This window comes from Haemaphysalis longicornis, unplaced genomic scaffold (assembly GCF_048455015.1).
Source record: "Haemaphysalis longicornis isolate Haplotype H1 unplaced genomic scaffold, Haemaphysalis longicornis Haplotype H1 scaffold_57, whole genome shotgun sequence".
In the NCBI taxonomy this organism is placed as follows: domain Eukaryota; kingdom Metazoa; phylum Arthropoda; class Arachnida; order Ixodida; family Ixodidae; genus Haemaphysalis; species Haemaphysalis longicornis.
This window is the reverse complement of record NW_027526400.1, coordinates 41333-63543: the sequence shown is the minus strand read 5'-3', so window position 1 is coordinate 63543 and position 22211 is coordinate 41333. Positions and strand designations below refer to the sequence as shown.

Sequence of the window (22211 nt, the reverse complement as noted above, 5' to 3'; positions counted from 1 at the left end):
AAAGTGTAAGTCTACTGCTGTCGCTAAGCCTGACATGTCACCATTTCAAGCCGAAGCTAAAACATACGGCGCCAAAAGCACAGCAAATGACAAAGGCTATTCCCGGATTCATAGTGTGCGGGATGCATTCTTACATAGAACAACTTTGCGTAGAATAACTTCAAACTGTTCAGTTTTGTTCTTCGGACACCTGAAATCTATTCGAATTCGCTTCGAAGTAAAATATTACTGTTCGCACTAGCCTAAAAAACTCGCATACGCTTTTAACAAGACCCAGCTTTATGATAATGTACCAGCTCGCATCAAATGCTTAGAGCCCATATGGATGTGATGTTGTAAGTGCAGTTAACATCGAAACAAAAGCAATGAATGCTGTAGCAATCTACAGAGGATATTGAACAGAACTTAAAGTGGGCCTGTCTTCCAATCGAGTGCGAGCCATCATTATTTGCCACGCATGCTGAATGACCTTATGGGACATTATCTGGACACTTTTGGGAGTGTTGTGTCATTGCCAGGAATACCTCTTATGCAAGGGTTGAAACGCCGTGTTGCACCTTGCCTCAGTTTGTCTTTGAGGAAGCAAGTGGCATCTGTACTCCATTTAGCGTAGGTATTATGAGACATTAAAAAGCACTCTGTTTTGTGTAGCCAGAAGCTGATCATTACATTACTACCTTATCAGTTGACCATAGGGCTTGTTCCACTAGCGCAGCCAGTAGAATGCTTGTCTATAACAGCGATTTCAACTTCAAATAGTTACATCTGAAAACTGCCGAAACATACCCCTTTACAAAAGGGGCTGAGACTTCAGAATGCCGCAGTAGTTTTCTACAAATCCCTCTTGGGCGAGGCAGGACAAGGCTGGAAGTACAAAAGCTGCATTTCTGATAAGCGTTCTACCGGCAGTACATAACTGTCCTGTGGCACAGTGTGCTAACAGCCGCAACTTGCTTGTCTGTTCTTCCAGCTCTGTCGCCCGCAACAACGCCGTCGGCGCCACCTTCCCACCCTCCACCGCCACCACCACCCAACCTGCCACCTCTCCTGCCTCCGCCTCCGCTTCCGCCGCGAAAGAAGCGAGACTCGTCCACCTCGTCATGCGACCCCTCGTCACCAACAGGGTTCTTTCCCGACGACCAGACGCCACCACTGTTGCCGCCCCGCGACAACCCCATGCCGCGAGAGGCGTCTCCACCCCCGCTGCCTCCGCGGCGGGAGGGTGGCTGGACGTTGCCGCGGACGCCGCCTCGGACTCTGGACCAGCCGATGATGGCGGCGCAGAGGACGTTGTCACGCCGCAACTCGGCCCACAACGGAGACCTGGCATCGCTGCTCGCGGCGCCGCGGCGAGACACGGCGCTATCGCCGCCCCCGCTAAGGCCACCGCCGGCCACGACGCCCCAGTTGCCTCCGAAGACCCACAGGCAGCCGCAGTTGGTGGTGAACCACAACAGCAGGTAGCCCTGAGCCTTCTTGCCAGGGGTTGCGGCCAAGCTCCAATTGCCGGAGAAACGCCGGAGGTCGGCCATTAGCTTCGTGGGGGCTCTTTTTGTTACCGGCCAAAACGAAGTACTGCCGAGGCCGCACGTTCTACCACGGTTAGGCTGGCCGAGCTCTGCTGGCGTCCGGTGAAAGGCTGAATACCGGCCATTACAAGGTACCATTCAGCCATGATCGCTGGATTGGCCGAACCCTGCTTACCGCCGAAACGCCGGAGAAGCCCCGTTATTGGGTGGTTGCCGGGACATGCCACTTGTCTCGTCCCACGGTTGGCTTCTGGGAAACACTTCTTGGATCATTGCGTCTGTGGTAGCCATTCTGTGAGGTGGATTTGCAGCCGGCCTGTGCTGATGTGAGAAGGTGATCACAATTGGGCTCGCTCTCCACACGAGCTTAGGGCGTTCCGTTTCTCTGTGGGGTTCCAGCGGCCAGCTGTTCACGAGCGCTCTTTCTTTGCCTCCTTTCTGCTGTGACCTAGTGCGACACGAAAGCTACGTTCACAAATGTGTCGTAAAGAGAGCAGGAGATAGGGATACGAACAAGTGTTACGAACACGGCTGGCCGCCGCGTCCCCTCTTCCGTTAACCATCTATAAGTATTTGGTCCATCCATTGGGCCACTGAGCCACCAGGGACAACTACGGCTTTGGCTTGGATCGAGACGGCCGAAGCAGCGGCGGCGCCTTGCCATTGCAGCAGCAGCGTGTGTACATAGATGGACCGACGTGCCCGTGGGCGGCGGCAGGACCGGGCATTCGCTTGTGATTACGACGGCCCCCTTTGTTCCTTGTTGTTGTTGTTACCCGAGTGTTGGGTGGGACAGTGTGTGTGTGTGTGTGTGCGTGCGTTCTCTCCTCCTCCTCCTCCCCATTGTGCTTGCTACACAGGAACAAGGTAATTTATTTGCCCAATAAAAGCGCAGTGGCGGATCCTGGACACGGTGTGACCCCCTTCTTACTTGCTGCTTGCCGAAAGGAGGCTTGAAACCTTCGGCAGCAGAGGTTGAAGTACAGTGTAGTGGTGAGTTGCAAGTCCAGAGGCCAGTTGAAACTTCCACCGCAGACTGTCACTGCTTTTAAGTGCAGAGCACTTTAGGGGCTCGCCTTGTCGTCGTAGCTCGCTTGCTGGACCCAAGTAGAGTCGCACGGCGTTTCGCCGTAGCGGCTGTCATCGTGGCGTCCCACAGAGACTTGGAAAGCCAAGCGTTTTATATAGTCATAAAGGTTCGAAACGTGTGAACTGCTGGCGCTTGTCATACATCTCCCCGTTGTTTAGCGCAAAGATAACTGCAGCTACCCTTGAAGCAAAATATATGTAATTAACCGGCAGCGCCTGCATTCATTTAGCTAGGAACGCTCGTTGGGTTGGTTTTTATGATTGTAAGCGGAGAAAAGTGGCAGTGCAACGCTGGCACGTGCGAGAGGAAAAGCAAGCACAAGAAGAACGGAACTCCCGCTGGTGCAGTTTCAGGCAGGGGGCGTGCGAGCACTGTGAAGGCGGGAAATTTGAATTGCATTGGGTGGTAGCAGTGAGTGGATAACGGTGCCACAGCCCATTATGGCAAATCACTGCTCTGCAATTCCGACAGCTTTCACATTGAGTGGAACAGTTTAATTTTTTTGGTCATATACCTACATATGTGCAGACTGCAGCACAAGCTAATCCTGTTCTTTTTAACAGCACTTGACTACTGATAGCTAGTATGATAGCTAGCAATAACACGTATTGTGCACTTTCGTTTTTCTGTGCCTATGTGCCATCCATTGCACTTTTCATTTCACATCACTTGCACATATTCTTATCTATGTGTTGTGATACGACAGGGGCAGTGGACACAAATTCTAAAAACACTTTTATTACCCTTCGTATTTATATTATTAAATTTCTGGCATGAATAGCAGTTTGGAACCAAGGTACCGTGGGAGAGTTTGAGGATAGTTTTCATTTTGCTTAACTTGGGCTGTTCCAGGTTTGCTTAACTTGCGCTGTTGCAGGTGCCCATGCGCTCTTTTTTCCCATTTCACATCGTCTAAGTGTCTAAGCCCTGCCTCAAAACATATTCAAGTGATGAGTCTCCACAAGTTACCTGAAGAATGTGTCAAAAAGGTGGAAAACTACTATGTATAGAATGGCATGGGCCATAAATGCTTGCATGATATGTGGGGGATAATAAGGGGCACTTGGGGCCTCGCTGCTGTCATTCCACTGCTTCCGTGAAGTCGGACAAGCCTGTCCCGGCTCTTTGCTAATGCAGGATATTCGCAGAATTGGCCTGAAAATTGTATCGCCATGCCTCTAAAGTTTGTGGGGCTGGCCTGTAACAAAATTCTAGTTTGGGCCCTTTTAGCAATGTTGACTGTTTGGTCGAAGGCTTGCTCAAACAAGTCACCAGGGATAGGCAGCATTGAAATGCACACAGTTCGTTATCTTTCACAACTGTTTATGCCAAATAAACTGGGTACTTCAACACCTAAGGGGTACTGAAAGTAGCCACTGCATACTCAATGACCTCGATTGCGTGAGGAGTAGTCGACACTGCTAGTTAACGTCCCACACATCTAGCAGAAGCACGAACACGGGCTACCACCCTAACCTTCTCAACATGCTCAAGTCAACCAAATGAAGTGTGGCTACTTTCCCTTGCCCAATGCATTGAGGACATCATTTCGGGCCCTGCCTCGTCAGGCTTTCAAGACATTGGCACTACCAGCATTCATTGGTGGCTGCATAAAACGCCATTCTTTGATTGAATGATTGAAGCAACGCTCTACCAGTGCAAGAGTAGGTGTACTTGTGTTTGTGAACGGCCGTACCAAGCTCTTAACGCTTGACTACATCACTCTCTTTTATCCGTGGTAGTCTATGTCGATGTGTTGACAATGCGATGCGTGTCCACTGGATTGCATTCCCACACAGGAGAGAGAGAGAGAGTAAACTTTATTCAATTTGCCAGCTGTGTAGCTTAGTCGTCGGCCGTGAGCCCTTGGGCTCTGGCAGCGTCCTCAGCCAGCTGGACGGCCCAGAGTTGATCTTCCGGGCTGGAGCTGAGCAGCACGGTCTCCCACTGCTCACTGTTAGTGATTGTGCGGCCATTTATGATCGCCTGCGGACACTGCCATAGCATGTGCGCCAGGTCCGCTCGTTCCTGACATCTATGACACTGGGGGGAATAGCGCCCTGGGTACCAATAGCTGTACACTAGGGGATTTGGGTACGAGTGGGTCTGTAGCAGTCGCCAGACCACCGAATGCCGTTTACTGAGGGATGGGTGCGCGGGTGGGAAGCGGGCCCGGCTTAAACGGTAATGACCGATGATATCACTGTACCATAATAGCCTGTCCCTGCCTGACATTGGGACGAGTTCCGCATCGGAAGGGCCGTCCGCTCGGTCGGTAAAGCCTCGAGCGGCTTCGTGCGCAGACTCGTTCCCTGCAAGGCCGGAGTGGGCGGGGGTCCAAATTAAGTTGATCTTGCCTGTCCGGTTTTCGAGGTGGAGACCAGAAATGATGATTGCGGACGCCTCCCTTGATATGTGTCCTCGTGAGAAATTTAGAATTGCTGATTTAGAGTCGCTGATGATTGTCTTGATTTTTGTGGAGGCAACCATGGCTAAAGCAATGGCTACCTCTTCTCCAACCACCGAGTCTCTCGCTCGGATAGAGCAGGAGGCGATGGTGTTGCCCTGATTGTTGACCACCGCTATGGCCATTGCCTCGCGACCAGCGTAATCAGCCGCGTCCGCATAAGCAACGTTCTCGACTTTCGCAAAGCGTCTTTGCAGGGCACGGGCTCTGGCCTCTCGCCGCTCCCTGTTATGTGTAGGATGCATATTACGCGGGAGCGGAGAGACCTGAATATTTTCCTGTATTGTTGACGGGATCGCGACACTAGTAGGCGCACTGTGGGGGTGAGCTATACCCAGCGAGTCGAGTATGTGGCGCCCCGTTGTGCTGCAGGTCAGCCGTACGAGTTGCCCTAGCCGTTGAGCCTCGATCAGTTCGTCCAGACTATTTGTCAGGCCAAGGGCCTCAAATCGCTCGGTGGACGTGTTTAGTGGGAGACCGATGGCTCGCTTGTAGGCTCTGCGGAGTAGAGCGTCTATTTTAATTGCCTCTGCCCGCTGTAGCCGGAGATAAGTCGGGTGACGTACGCCACTCCCACACAGGAAGATAATTTATTTTTACCGTAAAAGTACACGACCAGCTCGTAAACGGCTCTTCTCAGTGTTTGTGGAAGAAAGCTTGCACCTTTTTCAGCAGGTCTGCACTCGGGCCGTAGTTTGGGCATTTGCTGGCGGCACGTGCACAGCCCTGGAGGTCTCCGGTCTGCAGGGAAGACACAAGGACATAGAAGGAGAGAAGTTTAACAGAAACAAACACTGCAGCTCTGCAAAAAGCTGTAGAGACGTGAATTTTTTACTTTGTGAGCAGGAGGATGCAGAAATTACGAGAATTTTTTTACTAATGACTGAGCTGCCTTGCACAGCTTTTCTGTTTAACTGCTTTCCATTTTACAGAAAAGGATACAGAGGATACAGGAATTATGAGAATTTTCTACTTATGAGTGAGCAGTCTTGCGTTGCTTTTGTGATTTACACCAAACACGTTTTACTTCATGGGTTGAAGGAACACGTCAACACACAGCATTTTCTTCTTGTTTTTATGAGTTAATTATGAGTTAATTGCATGAGTGTGCTGGGTAAAGCACAGATCTGTGACTTTACTAGTTTATTTTGCTTTGTTTTTTGTCATTTCTGTGCATTGTCGCATTAATCGCACGAGGGTGCTGACTTAGCTAGCTTTGCGGTTTTGTTGCGCCAAGCAACCCACTTAAACGTACCTGTTCCAGCACCAGCGCGTGGTTGTAGTGCGCTTCGGACAACTCCGGTGCCATTTCACCCGCTGTGACAAAGTAGGCGGTCGCCTGCAGCCATTGAGTACCGTTAGCGTGCGATTTCGTCCAACGCTCTGTGCGCCGCACAGTATACCTGGGCTACGTTTCCGTTGGTAAGCTCGAGGACCCCGAGGTTGTTGTATGACTCCGCGTGGCCGCTGTCGTACACCAGCGCCAGTCTGAAGGAACGAATGGCCAGGGCTTTGTCGCCGACAGTCTGCAATTCGAGCAAGTTGGTGATTAACGGAGAAAGAACATATGGTGGCAGCAACTTCCTACTAGTGAATAATGTGGATGGCTGCGCTTTTTCTTTTCAACTTCAACTAAATAAAAATAATGACCTCTTTCATTAGCTTTGTCCTAGACCGAACATGTGCGTATAATTTTTTTTATATCACTTATTCTTGTAACGGCCCAGTTTGTGTGCGCAGTATGTAAGTTTGCGCATGCCTGGCGCACAAGTGCGTGGCCAATGAGCCCGAACGGACCGGGCGCTTTGTGATGCATTCTAACTGTGACGGCTCACCTTCCAGCCATCGAACGCTGCTAATCACTTCTATCAATGCAGCTTTGAAGCGATGTTCGTGAAGAATCAGGTGATGAGAGCCTTTTTGCAGTGAAGCTGTATATGGCTAGGATCTCAGGTTCTCACTCCGGCAGAAACAATTTACTCTGTGGCGTCTGTTCAGTGTATGTAAAAATTCATTAAAAATATGGTTTTAAGGGCCGCAATGTTTTGATGTAAGATGTTGTATACCGCCCTGAAAAAAATGTCTTTTCCGCAATGCATTTGTGCTTAGAGGGAGGTGGAGCCGGCTTTGAGGAGAATGTTGTACGCTGGCTTTCCCACATTACGCGCTGCAAAGCAGTGAAGCGAGGCGTCTCGATCTCCCCCTGCACCGCTGCTATTGCGCAATGACGCGCGCTTTTCGGCGGCCATCTATGTGGCGCACTAGAGCCTGCGCCGTGATTGGCGTAGCCGTACCAGAGTAAAACTTCATTGTTTCTTCCCGCCAATCGTGTGTGTACTTAGTCTGTGACGCAGAGATCGGGTCACTGTCCTTATTAAATGGGCGGCACCTGCTTGAGTGCTAGTCAGAAGAAACCTGACATGTCTCAAAAGCTTGAGTCAGGCTCAGGATCGCCCCACCAGTTCCAAGCGAGACTCGCAGCCGCTGGCGAACAGGTCTCTTAATTAAGTTCTCGCTGTCCTTGGGGCTAGTGACTTATTCTGCGTACGCATGGAAGGTATCACACGTGCGACGACCATAATATTTACGCGCAGAGTATGATTATCTACCAGGGAGGGAAGAAATTTGTTAGAATGAAACGCTTGCTGTGTCAGAGGTTTGAGTCTAACGAGGACGCATGCAAAAGCAGCTGTAGTATACCGCACCAGCGCCACGAGCCCCAGGTTGTACCAGACGTCGGCTAGAACGTGGTCCTCGGCCAGCGCCAGCGCCCGGTCGAAGCAGGTGAGCGCCATGTCGTACTGCTGCGCGTAGAAGCAGCACAGCGCCAGGTTGTTGTACAGCTCGGCCGTCGGCATGCCAAGCTGCAGGAGCCGCCTGCGACCATAACCCCGTGGTTTGTTAGGCCTGCCTTCTTCTGCTTGGATTAAGGTGCCGGCTTTAGACTCTGAAGCTAAAGTCAACAAAATATGCGCCCCTGCACTCCGTGCAGATGTTTAACCAGACTGTAAATACTTTGCACCTTTAAGGGTGTAAATCACTGTCTATAGCTAACACCCTTACACCCTAGCAAAAAACGCAAATGAAAAACCCCCTTGAGGGTGTTTTGTCCTTTATAACCCCGCACTCTCTAGCAAATACTCAAGAATACACCCTATGAAGGGTGTTTTATCGTTGATTACACCCTTGCGAAGAGCGTTTTTTGTTTGTTTTAAGTGTGTTTTATCGTTTATTACACTCTTCCAAATGTTTTTTTTTTGTTTTTCATTTGCATGAGTCCTCTTGGTCTATCGGAAACCGTTCGAGCCAGAGGCATTTCAGCGTCTTTGTAGTGGCCGCGATACGGTGCGACTCTATGAGGTATGGTTAACAGACCTATGGTTAAGCGACCCTATATGAGGTATGGTATTGTTAACCGTCCCACGGCCAGGGCGCCTAAGTTGCATCATCACCGGAAGTTGCTGACTTTGCTTAAATTGTAGTTTCGTCACAATGTGTTCTCCGCTTCTTGTGGGAAGATATAGCGCGAACTCCAACGACAAACAGCTAAATCTTTCAAATGCGCCCCCCCCCCCCACCCACCTCCTACCCACCCTCGCAGTTCCTTATACAGTAAACGTTTGACCCAATCGATGGTGCAATAATTTTTGTGCACCTCCCTCCATAACTTTATGCTACCGCTTGCACTGTCGGAGAACATATTTCGGTGTAAAATGACGTCATTTGGACAATGAGGGACTATACACGAGAAAACTAGTGAACATTATTATATACAGGGTGTCCCAGCTATCATGCACCAAGATTTAAAAAAAGAGAAATTGCGTAACTCGAAGAAAACCTAGTGCATAATGTTTGCAGTACTGTGAAGAAGCGTAGAGTAATTTTTTCGTTAATGAGACTTAATTAATTAATTGTAATTAATTATCTAACTCGAGAAATACTGTCCTAATCACTAAAGTGTCAATGAGGCACTTGTAGATAACCACGAGGGGCATCTAACTGCGCTATTTTCAGCGACGAACTAATTGCGTACTCATTTATTCTGACTGATAAAGGAAACCCGCGAAATATGAAAAATACCACGTGACGACGCTTACGCGCACATTGTAAAGCAGCGTCCCCAAACAAAGCTGATGTAAAGCAACTGCTTCGCGTGTTACCCGCCCGAAGAGACAGCGCATCACCTTGATAATAGCATGCATGGAAGGAGCAGCAGCAGCAAGATTCGCGGGACGCGTGTGCAGATAAGGAACAAACTCGGTCGCATTTCTTCTTTCTTTCTTTTGTCTATTTCATTCTGGCTAACTCAGAGGCAGCCTGTTTGAGGGCGTTGCTTTACGGTGCGCGCGGAGGCGCCGTCACGTGGTATTTTTCATATTTCGCGGGTTTCCTTTATCAGTCAGAATAAATGAGTACGCAATTAGTTCGTCGCTGAAAATACCGCAGTTAGATGCCCGTCGTGGTTACCTACAAGTGGCTCATTGACACTTTAGTGATTAGGACAGTATTTCTCGAGTTAGATAATTAATTACAATTAGTTAATTAAGTCTCATTAAAGAAAAAAATACTGTGCACTTCTTCACAGTACTGCGAACATTATGCACCTGGTTTCTTTTGAGGTACGCCTTTACTCTTTTTTTAAATCTTGGTGCATGATAGCTGGGACACCCTGTATATTGTCCACTTCAGAGGGAGATCTAGCGCCAAATATTCCGAAACATGTACCCCTGCGGCAGGCGCCATGTTGCCCCTGTAACGTCCTCGTTCACCCCAAAATCTGATGCTCCAAAGAACTGTGGATGGAAGTTCTAGAGCACTGCACGGGCCCGGTCTGACCCGAAAGCCCAGGCGCGAAGCGTTTATCGGCGGGCCCGGGCAGGACCTGGGCTCGGGCTTGAAGCCAAGGTGCTGGGCCGTAAATATTTCCGACCAGAAGTCTAGAGGAGAGCATCAATAAAAATGTTCTGAGTTTACTTCCACGCGTTTCTTGATGTTTTAGTTGTACGCATCGTTTTAAAAACGTTTTCTTGCTAGGTCTGATAGTCAGTCACTGTACTTCTATTTCAGTAGCATTTCACGTACTACCATTTCGGGGTATGACATACCCAATATATGATTACAAGTAACATCGTAGCGGAGAAGGGATCAATTCAGACAACCTGGAGCTCCGCACCTATATATGTGTATTTTACATGTCAATCGAATGCGGCTGCCGTGGTCGGTAATCGAAGTCGCGTGCTAGAGAAAAACCGCAGCTGAATAAGCACTGCAGGTGAAACAATTCAATGCACGTACAGTATTCGTGGATTGAAACGTGGCATCAGAAATTTCAGCATACCAACTTGTGCTCGAGACAACCATGTGATGTCGTCAAGAATCTGGTAATCAAAAGTGATGGTGTCTCTGATGTGAGAATACGAGTTAATATTACGCCGATGTGGCGTGGTCTGAAGACGTTGGAAGCTAAATTACGTGCACTCCTTAACCCTAAATTTTAGCATATCAATTCACGAATGCTGTACACACCAACGTTGGTCCACACTAGATGCTCCGTCTGATTGCCCACTACGAAGATCGACTAAACAAAATAAACAAATTTTCTTAAGCGTCCAATCCTAACGTCATTAAATAAGCTACGCTTAAGAGTACCGTCACTTCGTGCACCCGCGAGCGTCTGGGAGCCATTTTGTTTCTGGCTTGCAGTGTTGCCATTTCTCCCAACGAAACCGCCGCCGGTTGTGACGGGCAGAGTGCGACCGGCCGCTCTGGCGTCCACGAAGCGGAGAGAGAGAGAGGAGAGGAGAGGAGAGGCGCCCGGAAACAAAATGGCTACACCCATATGTAAACAAATATCACATGGTGCCGACCGACCAATGAAAATCCTGGCGGCGCATAACAATGAGAGAAAATAGTACCGACACTCTAAAAGCCTTTATTTAGTGACGCTATCTAATCCCGGGCGTGGTCACGCACACGCGGTCCCTCTCTAGGCTTAAAAATAAATGACCCGGCCCGTGCTGCGCTCACTTAAGGACACCCGGGCCTGGGTCGGGCTTGGGCTTCATAAAGAGGGCTCGGGCCGGGCCCGGGCCTTAATATCAGGCCCGTACGCTCTAGTTGGAACCAAGCGAGGAGCTACTCTTGCTTGCCTGTAGAAGCGTAGCGCCATCTCGGGCTGGTCAGCGTAGAAGTGGTGCGTTGCGACGCAGGCGATGGCCTCCACGTGCACGGCGTCCTGGGTCAGCAGGTCCCGGTACAGCTTGGCCGAGCGCTGAAGGTCGTGCAGGCCCTGCAGACAGAGAGATAGGTGCACAACACCCCCGCGCGAAAGTAGCTTGCCGCATGCGAGAAAGGGGAAAATACATGGTTAATTCGAATCTCTTGCGGAAGTATCGGTGATGGGTGGAGACACTACCGCACTCACGACTGCCGTATCGTGCGCTCATAACAAAGTTTAGGAGGCTGACCTCAGTCGGCTGCGCGGAGACTGACCTCGTAGACTCGCGCCATCGGAGCGATGAGGGCCGCCTCGCCGGGAAACTTGTCGAGGCCACGCCTGTACGCCTCCACGGCCGCCAGCGGCTGGTCCATCTGAAGCTGCACCTGCACGGCCGATGACGGACTTCAAATGTCGACGCAAGATGAGTGCCCGTAAGCAGTGCATACAGCCCATGTCACAGCCGCCCTCCATCGCAGTCCCGAAAGGCCACAAAAGCGTTACTTCGTTTATGGCCCCAGGCCAGTGGCGGTCCCAAGGGGGGGGGGGGGGGGGGGGGGGGGGGCGAAGGGGGCGGTCGCCCCCCCCCCAAAGAGGTCCTCAGTTTCTTATTTTTAGTTTTTTTAAGCATTCCACTTGCGCGAAGTTAAATCCCAGCGGGTTGAACCACATACACGCACACGCCTCCATGGTTATCACCACCTCCGCAGAATTGGCACAATTGCACCCTCACAAAAATAGATTGCGAATTTCTGGGGAGTTTCTACGGAGATTTTATGGAGTCACAAGAAACACGGCAGAAACTCATCAGGAACTCATAACTTATAGAGTGGCCTCCACAAGAATTCTATAATTTTTTTATAGTGACTTCTCCACAAAACTTCATTAAGCGCAAACTCTTCAAGACCTCTATGAGGGGAGCGCAAACTCTTCAAGACCTTAAGGAGGGAAGCGATTCTTTATTCGCCTCGCCCCCCCCCCCCCCCCCCCCGTCCCTCCAAAAAAAAAAAAAAAAAAATATCGCCCCCCCAAAACCGATCTCTGGGACCGCTACTGCCCCAGGCTTGTCTGAACGATTGCAGGGATACTGTGCACCGTCTTTCATTCGCCCAGTTGGCCAGCTTATACCTGTTCTGATTTAGGCATTCTTTTTGTTTGTCTTTCTACTTACGCTTACTCTTTCTTTTTTCGCTCCTCAATTTCCGCGCCTTTCAATTTTATGCGCCCGTTTCTTTCTATTTCAATGCCTCCTTTCCTAGTCCCCATGTAGTCAACCGGAATCTTCTCTGGTTAACCTCCCTGACTTTCCTGGGCTGTCTTATCCTTCCTTCCTTCCTTCCTTCCTTCCTTCCTTCCTTCCTTCCTTCCTTCCTTCCTTCCTTCCTTCCTTCAAACCAGGCGACCTAGGTTATGTTCTTTTATCACACAGTTTGATGTATGATCGGCACAAAGCGAAAATGTGTCAGCGCATAAGAGCGCGAAGAAAACAAAAGTAGCCATAGATTTTGTGCAGTGTTTAATTAAGTGTTACTTTGGCCCTCTTTTATTCGATTAAGCGAAGACTGCGAGTCGGCAGTATAGCACAACCAGGCAAGATCATCACAATAACCTTCGCGCTCGCGAAGCCGAGCGCAAACGGGAGTCAAAAGAGGCATTTTATTCGAGACTGAATCTGAATCTAATTACCGGTACAATATACATACATCTAAACACACTCAAAGCTGACATCGAGAACTTTGTGCGCACGCAAATCGCCTGGGGTAAATTTTATCAACAGGTGGTGGTGGTGGTGGTTTTGTTAGATCAGGCGGTGTTAGCCTGGCAATATTTGCCGGCAACTTAGGTCCGCCCAACGTGCCATGGAGCGCATAATGTTAGGAGTAACGCTTAGTTCTCTCTCTCTCTCTCTCTCTCTCTCTCTCTCTCTCTCTCTCTTAGGGGCAGAAAACGAGCTAACTGGATAAGGGAGCAAACTCTGATAGATAATATCATAGTTCAGGTTAAAAAAGAGCAATGGACTTGGGCTGGCCATGTGGCACGATGAACTGACAACCGAATGGACACCGAGGGACGGGACTAGAAGAAGGGGAAAGCCGTGAACTCGACGGAGAGATGAAATTATAAAATTCGGAGACAAAGCATGGACTCCGGCAGCGCAGGACAGGAGCGAGTGGAGGTCAATTTAGTTTTTAGTTTAGTCAATTTAGTCAATTTAGTTTTAGTTTAGTCAATTTAGTGACGCTACATGTGGCGCGTAGAAAGAACACCACTGCACATGCGCGGTGCCGGCTGAAATCGCGTATCCATTTTTTTGCATCTGCTGTAGTATCATTATCCTTCTCACAGTCTGCCGCTATTCCTTACTCACGGCCGGCCCGCATGTCTGGCTACATCAGTTGTAGTTTTCTGTTAGCACCGATGACGTACTTCCGGGGATGCTTGATGGTGCCCGTCAAGCGTCCCCGGAAGTATGGCTGATAGCGGACGGCTGGCAGGCCACGGAAAAATTGAGAAACAAGCCTAATAATGCTATCGTGTTAAAAAAAAAAAAAGCGAGCCCGCAAAAAAAAAAAAAAAAAAAAACACTCCGTCGAGCCGGATTCGAACCAGCGACCTATGGATATCCGCATTGATGAACCGCTACAGTCCACCGCTCTACCAACTGAGCTATCGACGGAACAAGCTCGAGCGACCAGCCAGCTCGCCCGCACGCCGTGGCCTGGAATAGTAGAAAGTGACCCATAAACGCACGCGAGAAGGTGCGCACCGTCCCTCCCCGCCTCCGACCTATTTCAGCCGCTTTCCAAGTTGTCCCGTTACGTGCACTGCTACGTGAACTGACTGCACTATGAAGCGCCTGGCTCTTGCGTTCACGGAGCGAGAAAAAGACTGTAACTCTCAATTTAATTTACGTTTCGTGGACAAAATTATGGTGAAATTAACCGCTGTGATGACTGTATCATTACTGCGGGTTAAATTCATTTGTCACAACTACTTATTCATATAGCAAACTTGTTAACGGTATACACAATGTCTGTCTGGTGTCATTGCATGGCCGTCTAGGGAGCGTATGATTACAGAAAACGGCTGTAACTGTTGCTGTAATTGTCGAAACTATACCGAAGCAAATTAAACGAGAAATAATTTATAATTGATTCAAAGAACGTAATGTTTCTTTATTTGAGTAATACAGTAAGTCCACATTCATTATAACTCAATACAGCTATTCACCAATACCGCTTTCGTCTCTGATAATTCACAAGCAGCCCGTATAAAGCACAAAATTTACATAGGCTGTGTTTATTGTGGGCAACGTATGTATTTGTTCATCGTCAAACTTGTGCGACACAAAGTGGATCAAAGAAAATAAACACGTAGACAAACAATGTTTCTGTATTTCTTTTCTTTGTAACCATTTGTGTAGCGCGATTCTCGCGATGAGTCAATTCCAACTAGGCCAGCTCACTCTGATGTGCAGTTGGTCGTAACACGCAGCAGCGGCGTAGAAAGTGGGGAGGGTGCGGTGTTTCGGTGTCAAAACACCCCCATAAATTTTCCGACCGGTGCATTTCTTTCATTTTTCTCGTCCGTGCCGTTTACACACCCCGTCGATATACTAAAATGTAAGAACGAAAATACCATAATAAGACTAAAATAAGATATAGATTTGGCGTAGGCCGTATTTGTATTTATTTCTGTATCGACAGTGTACAACACCGCTCGAAAAATATATCTGGCCACTAATGCAGTGGTAGCGCCACCTCAACTTATTTCGGAGGAATAGAACGCCGCGATACGACGCGGCATCCTGTGTTCAACATCTTTGCCTAAAAGGTACCACACCTGTCCTGACCGAAGTAACGCGGGAAATAATCTCGTTATGTGGCCTAAAGTGGCGCCGTGAAGATGAGGAAAAAGTGCGCGAAAAATGTGAAAATTGTCAATTACTGCGGCAACAAACTGACGGCGCTTCTCAGCTACATTAACCTTGCATTTTTTTAGTGGTGTTGAAGGAACGTGTTTTTACGGAGAAACTGCATATGTTTGGTCACCCCTGTGCTCGCGCCCGCGTGGAACGAAAACTCGCGGGCTGGTCTTCAGATGACGAAAAAATTTATAAAATATGTGAAGCACCAGGTCTTAAGTGGCCTTCATATTCTGATGTAAGGTGTCCTATATTGCCCCTGAAAATAGGGTCTTCCCAGCAATGCATTTGCGTATAGAGATGAAGCCGACCTTAAATATATCGGTGTAAGCTTGGTCTTTGTAAGCTGGCTTTCCCACATTGTATGTTGAGCAGTGAAGCATATGGCCGTCTACGAAAGGACTGTTGTCCCGATGCGACATGACCGTTGTACTCCGTGGTCGAGCGATTCGGGTTGGTGCGTAACACACACAGTCAAATGCCTGCTCTGTTGAAGGGAAACGGACAACCCCATGTTTGTCCGCTGGAACAAAACCGTAGTCCTTATAATTTACATTCAGCTAATTAGCTAAGAAGCATTCTCATGATTAGGGGACGACAGCGTGCAGCTTACACACGGACACGAGGGAGGAGAACTGGTACACACACGAGCGCTATCTCCTAACTTGTGTCCGTGTGTAAGCTGAGCTGTCGTCCCCCTGTCATGTTCAACTAACGAGACCAAATAGCCACTTTAAAGCATTCTCCATTGCAAATGACAAACAAACATGTTTTTTTCTCGTGCGCTCATTGTAATGCCCCGAGCTTCACTGCTTATCCTTCTTCACGAAGTGGAAGGGCGCTGATATTTTTGTTAATTTCTTAGACATTTTTTTTCTGTTCTTTTTAATGAGTTTGTCGCTTGAGTGCGCTCGATTGAGTGCGCTCGATTGGATCTACATAAGTGATTTCATCAGTTCATTTTTATTTCTTTCAAATATTTTGACTTTTTTTCTCTCTGCTGCAATTTATGTGTTCATCGGATAGGGTATGCTGGATTACACAGTCTATTACAAACTCTTACTACTACAACAAAATAAAAAGCCGGAAAGGGCCATTCCGCACCGAGCGTTCCATACACTGCGCTCGACCTCCTCCGAATACACTTTACAAAATCCTTGTGGATTCCTCCTCTACATTATTCGATCTCGTAACCGCTTTATTGAGAAAAAAATTCACGCATCTTCATGAAGTGAATCACGACGAGTGGCCGAAGCACTGGGGATCGTTCTTACCGTAAATCACCCGTGGCATTGCCCACTCACGCACGTAAATGAGTGATAACGCGTGTGTACAGTATATACAATTCTACTCCAATCTAATCCAATCTAAATCCAATCCAATCCAATTATATACATTTCAATCCGTTTCAATCCAATCCAATCCAATGCTCCTCGCGCATGCGCAACACTGTGTACACGGACGCCAAGCCCCGCACAAAGCGAGGTCCTAAGGTGCTTCACGCCTAAAGTTCTGTCTCTTACAGCAATTTGAATATCGCAGTGGTGACGAAAGCCTACGTGGCGAAAAAAGTTCGCAAAAATAAAATAATATACGGAGCGCGGTAAAAAAAAATTCAGCTGACAGAAAAAGAGCTCCGCTTTCTTGCTACAACGCATTAACAGGTGCCATCGAGTCTCAAAATGTGCTCTGCGGTGAGGCAACGCGGCATTGCTGGGCTATGCTTAGATATATTTTACAGCTGTTAGATTTTTTTCAAGGACAATGCATGTGCATGATTTGTTGAACTTGCTGAAGGTAAGTGCGAAAAAATAATGAGGGTCTGAAAGCGAGTAGTTTTACAACATTAAACACATTAACTTTTAAAAATTCGCAAAATTGCTCATGTTCTCGCGCTCATCGCCGTGTGAGGCGGTCAATGTAAAAATACAGACTTAAGTTCATTTAAAAGGACATATAAAAGGCATTTATTTCTGAAAGTTCTGTCTTAGTATTTTTTGGTTTAGACGAAAAAATATATTTTTTATATCAAGCGGCCACCACCGTCTCAGTCGGCGGGCCGTAAGTCGGCTTCACTGCACGGAAAATACTCCAGCCGCAGCGGAGAGATGTGCTGGCCGCACGCGTTTCAGATTCTCACGTGGCCAGCTGCTTTACAGGAGTGCGGTCAGCTGGTACCCGGATTTCCGGGGGGCGTCATCGGCCGATGATTAGCTGGAGCTCCTTAAATAACTCCCGCGACGCTTTGTTCACTCAGGTGAAAGATTTAGTGGAACATAGGTTGCCAAGCCGGCTTTGGTGCATTTAGGAGGCTTCAGTTTTCACCAGGGTCGCCGACATAGGTGCTTTTCCCCTTGGAAAGTCTGGGTGAAGGAGTAACACGTGAGCCAAGTATTGAAACTTGTCAGCGATGATGGTTCAAAATGGTGAAAGGTGCGCGTAGCTTTCACGAAGTTGTCGACTGAAACCACCTCAACAGTTGCTCCTTGTTTTTTCTTACCCATTTCGTCTGGCAACCCAATGTTCTTTTCTGCACATGTAAAACGACGCTGGAGGGATGTAAGTATTTGTCTCTAGTAAGGTCCTGAAAACTGGCACTGTCTGCCAATCGATTCACGGTGCCGCCAACCCCGACGCAAGCGCTGCTTCCACCTGACGTTGCAAAAAAAGTTCCGCTGAGTCGTTAAATACGGGTAATTTTTATGGTAACACAAATTTAGAAAATATTTCGTGTTCTTGTACTGTGACGATACACAGCCGGAAGAACAGGAAGTTTTTCGGACAGCACAAAATTCGCGTTGCAGAACTTTTAGCTCTTCAGCTTGAAAGGCCGGTATCGTATCGTTCAGGCAGTGCGAAATCACGGCAATTGAGTTTACACAAAGGTCCCCAGTCTCTGCTGAACAAAGGGGTGTATCGTGGCTTGCATATTTCCTCAGTGGCACGATTCGGGAGCATCTTGAGCGATAAATTTATAATTCTCGTTATAGGCAAAGCTTTATGATAAACCTAAACTTATCTCTCAGATACATTGCTTGCTGCTTCCATATGAAGTGATATAGCTTGAGCTTTTCTATTGAGGCTAAAGACTTTTGCGGAAATTAGGCAGGACTTAAAATTATTCTTTCTATCTATTATAGTCTTCGGCGAGGAGTGTATACCGTAATTACCCGATTCTAACTCGCACTTTTTTTCCAGAAAAATAGGTCGAAAAATCGCATGCGCGTTAGAATCGGATACGAAACCGAAACTGCCGAAACAATGGAAATTTTGTCCCGCCCATCGCCATCGCCATTTCTAGATGGCGCCAAAGCTTTTAGCAACGCTTTTCGAACGCAGGAAGCATGGGCGCCTAGGCTTTTCTATCGGCGTTCACACAAACCGTCAAATCATTCCACTTGCGCGCTTGATAACAGCAGTGGCAGCAGCGGCTCCCACGCGTTCAAAACGAGCGGTCGGCTGAAACGTGCGCCTCTGGAGAAGCTCGTAGGATGGGCTTGCGAGGTGTAGGCCACGATCCCATCGACCATGGTTGAACGTCCGTTATGAAGTGTGGTATCGCGAACGCGCTTGACGGCACCAAGGACGAGATGTGGTCATCGGAGAGCGACGAGGAGTGAGATGAGTGACATTACTCCGAGAAATAAATCGCCCGTTTCTCTCACATTCGTTTTTCTTGCTCACAAAGTTCCGTGCGCGTTACAATCGGGGGAGCGTTAGAATCGGGTAATTACGGTACCTGCAATCCAGTCTTCAACGTGCAAGTCCTCAACTTTTTCCCCATTTACTGCTCTCTCCAAAATGCTCACAAGGGCATCCTTGTTGGCACACGCCGGCATCAGTTCTTCTGTAGTTTATTTGAACCGTCCGGTATTCACTGCCTCACTAATTGACAGGTGCGTCATCCTTCAAGGTCCTTCTCGCTCCGCTTTTACTGACTCACTTTGTTTGCAGCTGTGAATTATTTTTACCAAGCGGACACACAACGAAGCTTGTCTTATCTCGACGTGCGTGGCCGCCGCATTTCTCCTCTGCTGAAGAACTCTTGGTGCAATGAAGCGGACTTGCGGCCCGCCGACTGAGACCGTGGTGGCCGCTCAATATAAAAAAAAAAAAATCTATTTTCTCACCTAAACCAAAAAAGTACTCCTATTAAACTTTGAGAAGTCAATGTTCTTTGTACGCCCTTTCAAACGAACCCAAGCCTGTGGTTTTATATGGGCCACCAAACACTGCGGCAAGATCCAGAACATGAGAAATCTCGTAAATTTTTTTAGGTTAATGTGTTTAATGGTGTAAAACTCCTCGCTTCCAGACCCCCATATTTTTTACGCACTTGAACAATTTCAAGAAATTATGCAGCCGCATTGTGCTTGGAAACAATCTAACAGCTGTAAAAAATGCCTAAATATGTCTCAGAAAAACCGCAATGCTTCACCACAAAGCACAATGCCAGAAAGATTGCCAACTGTTAATGCGTTGTAGCAAGGAAGCGCAGCTCTGTTCGTTAGTGGAATTTTGTTTACCGTGCTCCGTATATTATTTTATCTCGTTGGAATTTCTTTTTTCGCGACGTAGGTTTTTGTCACTACCGTGGTATTCATAATGCTGTAAGAGATAGAATTTAAAAAAAAATATTCCTCCAGAAATCCGTTACGAGAACGAATAATGTAATAAATAGATCCACCAGGATTTCTTACAGCGTTATCGGAGATTGTCGAACGCAGCGTCTGGGAGGTTTCGAGTGGAATGGCCCAAAACAACAAAAAAAAAAAATCGTTAAAGAGCAGTAACCGCACACTGCCTTGTTTCTGCACAGAAACACATAACTGGTGAGGTTAAGAAATTTACTTGTTGCAATAGTATTAATGTAGATCATTTGTATAAAACACAAAACAGAAAGACTCTAACAAAGCAAAACGTCCCCCGTTAATGGCCGACACTGCTCGTCGACAACTAAAAATAAGAAAAAGTCGTCGAATGTAGCGACTCATGGCCAAATCAAGCTGTAAAAATCAAAGCTCCCTTTTTAAGAGAAAGATGGTTAAAACCCAAGATTTTTCCTATGTAATCTGAGTCACAGTTAAAGTCCAAAATCCGAGCTGCTTCAATCCTGTCGGAACCGTGCTTCAACCACGCGAGGGACCCAGGTTCAATTCCCACCACCGGAAGCGTCTTTTTTCTACAGGCTCTTAAAGGGACCCTGCAACTCTTTTTTTCAACTTTTTTTGAAATCTTAAATGCTTACAGAACATAGTCACCCAACACACCCACTACTTAGATTAGGGGGTCGCAGAGTACCTCAGCCAACTATGCTAATCAGATAACTTGAAAACTCGGTCAAAAGATTTTTTTTCTCTTTCCCGGTCTTGACGTTCCACCACGGCCCGAATTACGTCACTAAGGCCATGTAACGGCTGTTGCCCGGTTTTCCGTCAGTTGCAGCAATGAAGGCTGTTCGATGGGAAGTTTAAAAATAATGCCACAAAAACAAAGCAGAAAAGGAAGGCGTATCTGGTGCGACGAGCCAATCACGCAGTGCCGCTCCGTGATGGCGATAACTGTAGCTTTTGCAGTGGTTCCAGACGCGAAGGAAAGAGTGAAAGCGTTTATCGAAAGGGTTGCAGGGTTCCTTTAATGTTCCTTCGCTTACCATCGTCACCGTTTCGTGAAAGCCGTTGCGCAAAGTTGGCTTTCCTGCAGTGCCTTTTACTCGGACGACCCACGCCATCAGTGCGGCATAGAAAGTTTCGCTTTAAAATCACGATGAAGCCACGAAATAACAGAGATCTCTGCAGTCCAGCACCCTAACGCGATTAGCTCCAGAACAAATACAGAATGAACACACAGGATGCCTCACGAAATGGTCAAGTTCGTGAAACGGGGAAGCCGCGTAAGAATGCTTACGAATTTGTAGAGGATTAGCCGGGTATATGTGCACCTTTTTATATTTTTTAACTCATAGAAAATACTATGAAAAAATGCTTGGCAGTCCCGTGGTTACTCGGCGATCCGAAGTCAAAGCAACAGTTATCTGTTTTCCAGCTGTGGTGTAACTTTCGGTAACGACGGAGACGCGCGGCAGGCGACTCTCTTATCTGTAAACACAGCCGACAGTCACAGAAAACGCCGCACTTAGCGAGCCGTCATGCCTTATATTTTGCAGTTAGGCTTGTGCCATTTTTGAAGGTTTTTGCTTTATGCGAACTCAATGTTAGACAAAAATGAAGAAAAAAGAATGTCCGTCGAGCCGGATTCGAACCAGCGACCTATGGATGTCTGCACCACAGGGAAACGTCTACAGTCCACCGCTCTACCAACTGAGCTATCGACGGAACGGGTTCGCTGTAACGGTCGGCTCGCCTGGACAATAGCCGTTCGCGGGTGACCCAGAAATGAGTGCGGGGCGGCGCTCGTTCCGCGAAACTCGTTCAGCCGAAGTCCTCGTTGTAGAAGTAGCAAGTACACTTCGCATGCGCTTGTTTTCCTGCATCCTTGCCACTTCTTTACGATGTAAACCAATTGGTTTTGGTGTAAACAAATTTTAGAGTAGTGTTTCCTATTATCTGTAATGTGTATATTTTGTATACACTGATTCACACCCTTTTTGTCTATAAGTGACACTCTTACGCCCTATCAGAAAAAAAAAAGAAATGCACGCTTTGCAATGGTGTAATAAACGATGAAACACTCTTTTAAAGGGTGTATTCGTCTGTTCTCTCTAGGGTGTACGAGTGCTACAAACGACAAAACACCCGCGAGGGTGTTTTCCTTTGCTTTTTTCGCTAGGGTGTAAGGGTGCTAGTTATGGGTGTAAATTATTTTGCAGCTAGACCATGAGTAAGGAACATCAAACAGCTCTTGCTGTCGTCGTGTGCTGTTCTTTGTCGGGTGCCAGCACGGACAAGTACCGTCATCTCATGCAGCCCGACGTAACCAGTCACACGTGATGTGGCGGAGTATCATTAGCGACACAGAGGCTT

The 22211-nt window shown here is 47.8% G+C and overlaps 2 protein-coding genes and 2 non-coding genes across 4 annotated transcripts in view; 1 reads left to right on the top strand and 3 right to left on the bottom strand.

Moving 5' to 3' along the window:
• LOC144140946 (son of sevenless homolog 2-like) overlaps positions 1–2438 on the top strand; it is a 42299-nt gene extending 39861 nt beyond the window's left edge. Inside the window, exon 22 of the mRNA XM_077672438.1 lies at positions 971–2438. Coding sequence (XP_077528564.1) covers positions 971–1464 — 494 coding nt within the window. The 3' untranslated portion in view covers positions 1465–2438. The remainder of the gene's footprint in view (positions 1–970) is intronic.
• A 3261-nt stretch (positions 2439–5699) lies between these two features.
• Positions 5700–22211, bottom strand: part of LOC144140953 (tetratricopeptide repeat protein 8-like) — a 36819-nt gene continuing 20307 nt past the window's right edge. Inside the window, exons 2-7 of the mRNA XM_077672445.1 lie at positions 11579–11708; positions 11236–11375; positions 7792–7963; positions 6490–6612; positions 6342–6425; positions 5700–5827 (exon numbers count right to left, since the gene is read on the bottom strand). Of these exons, the coding sequence (XP_077528571.1) occupies positions 5723–5827; positions 6342–6425; positions 6490–6612; positions 7792–7963; positions 11236–11375; positions 11579–11708 (754 nt within the window). The 3' untranslated portion in view covers positions 5700–5722. The remainder of the gene's footprint in view (positions 5828–6341; positions 6426–6489; positions 6613–7791; positions 7964–11235; positions 11376–11578; positions 11709–22211) is intronic.
• On the bottom strand, positions 13890–13980 carry Trnay-gua (transfer RNA tyrosine (anticodon GUA)). Its single transcript is given in 2 exon segments — positions 13890–13925; positions 13944–13980. It is a non-coding gene; the product is annotated as a tRNA-Tyr (tRNA).
• Positions 21470–21563, bottom strand: Trnay-gua (transfer RNA tyrosine (anticodon GUA)). The gene is made up of 2 exons: positions 21527–21563; positions 21470–21505 (listed from the first exon to the last, which is right to left on the bottom strand). It is a non-coding gene; the product is annotated as a tRNA-Tyr (tRNA).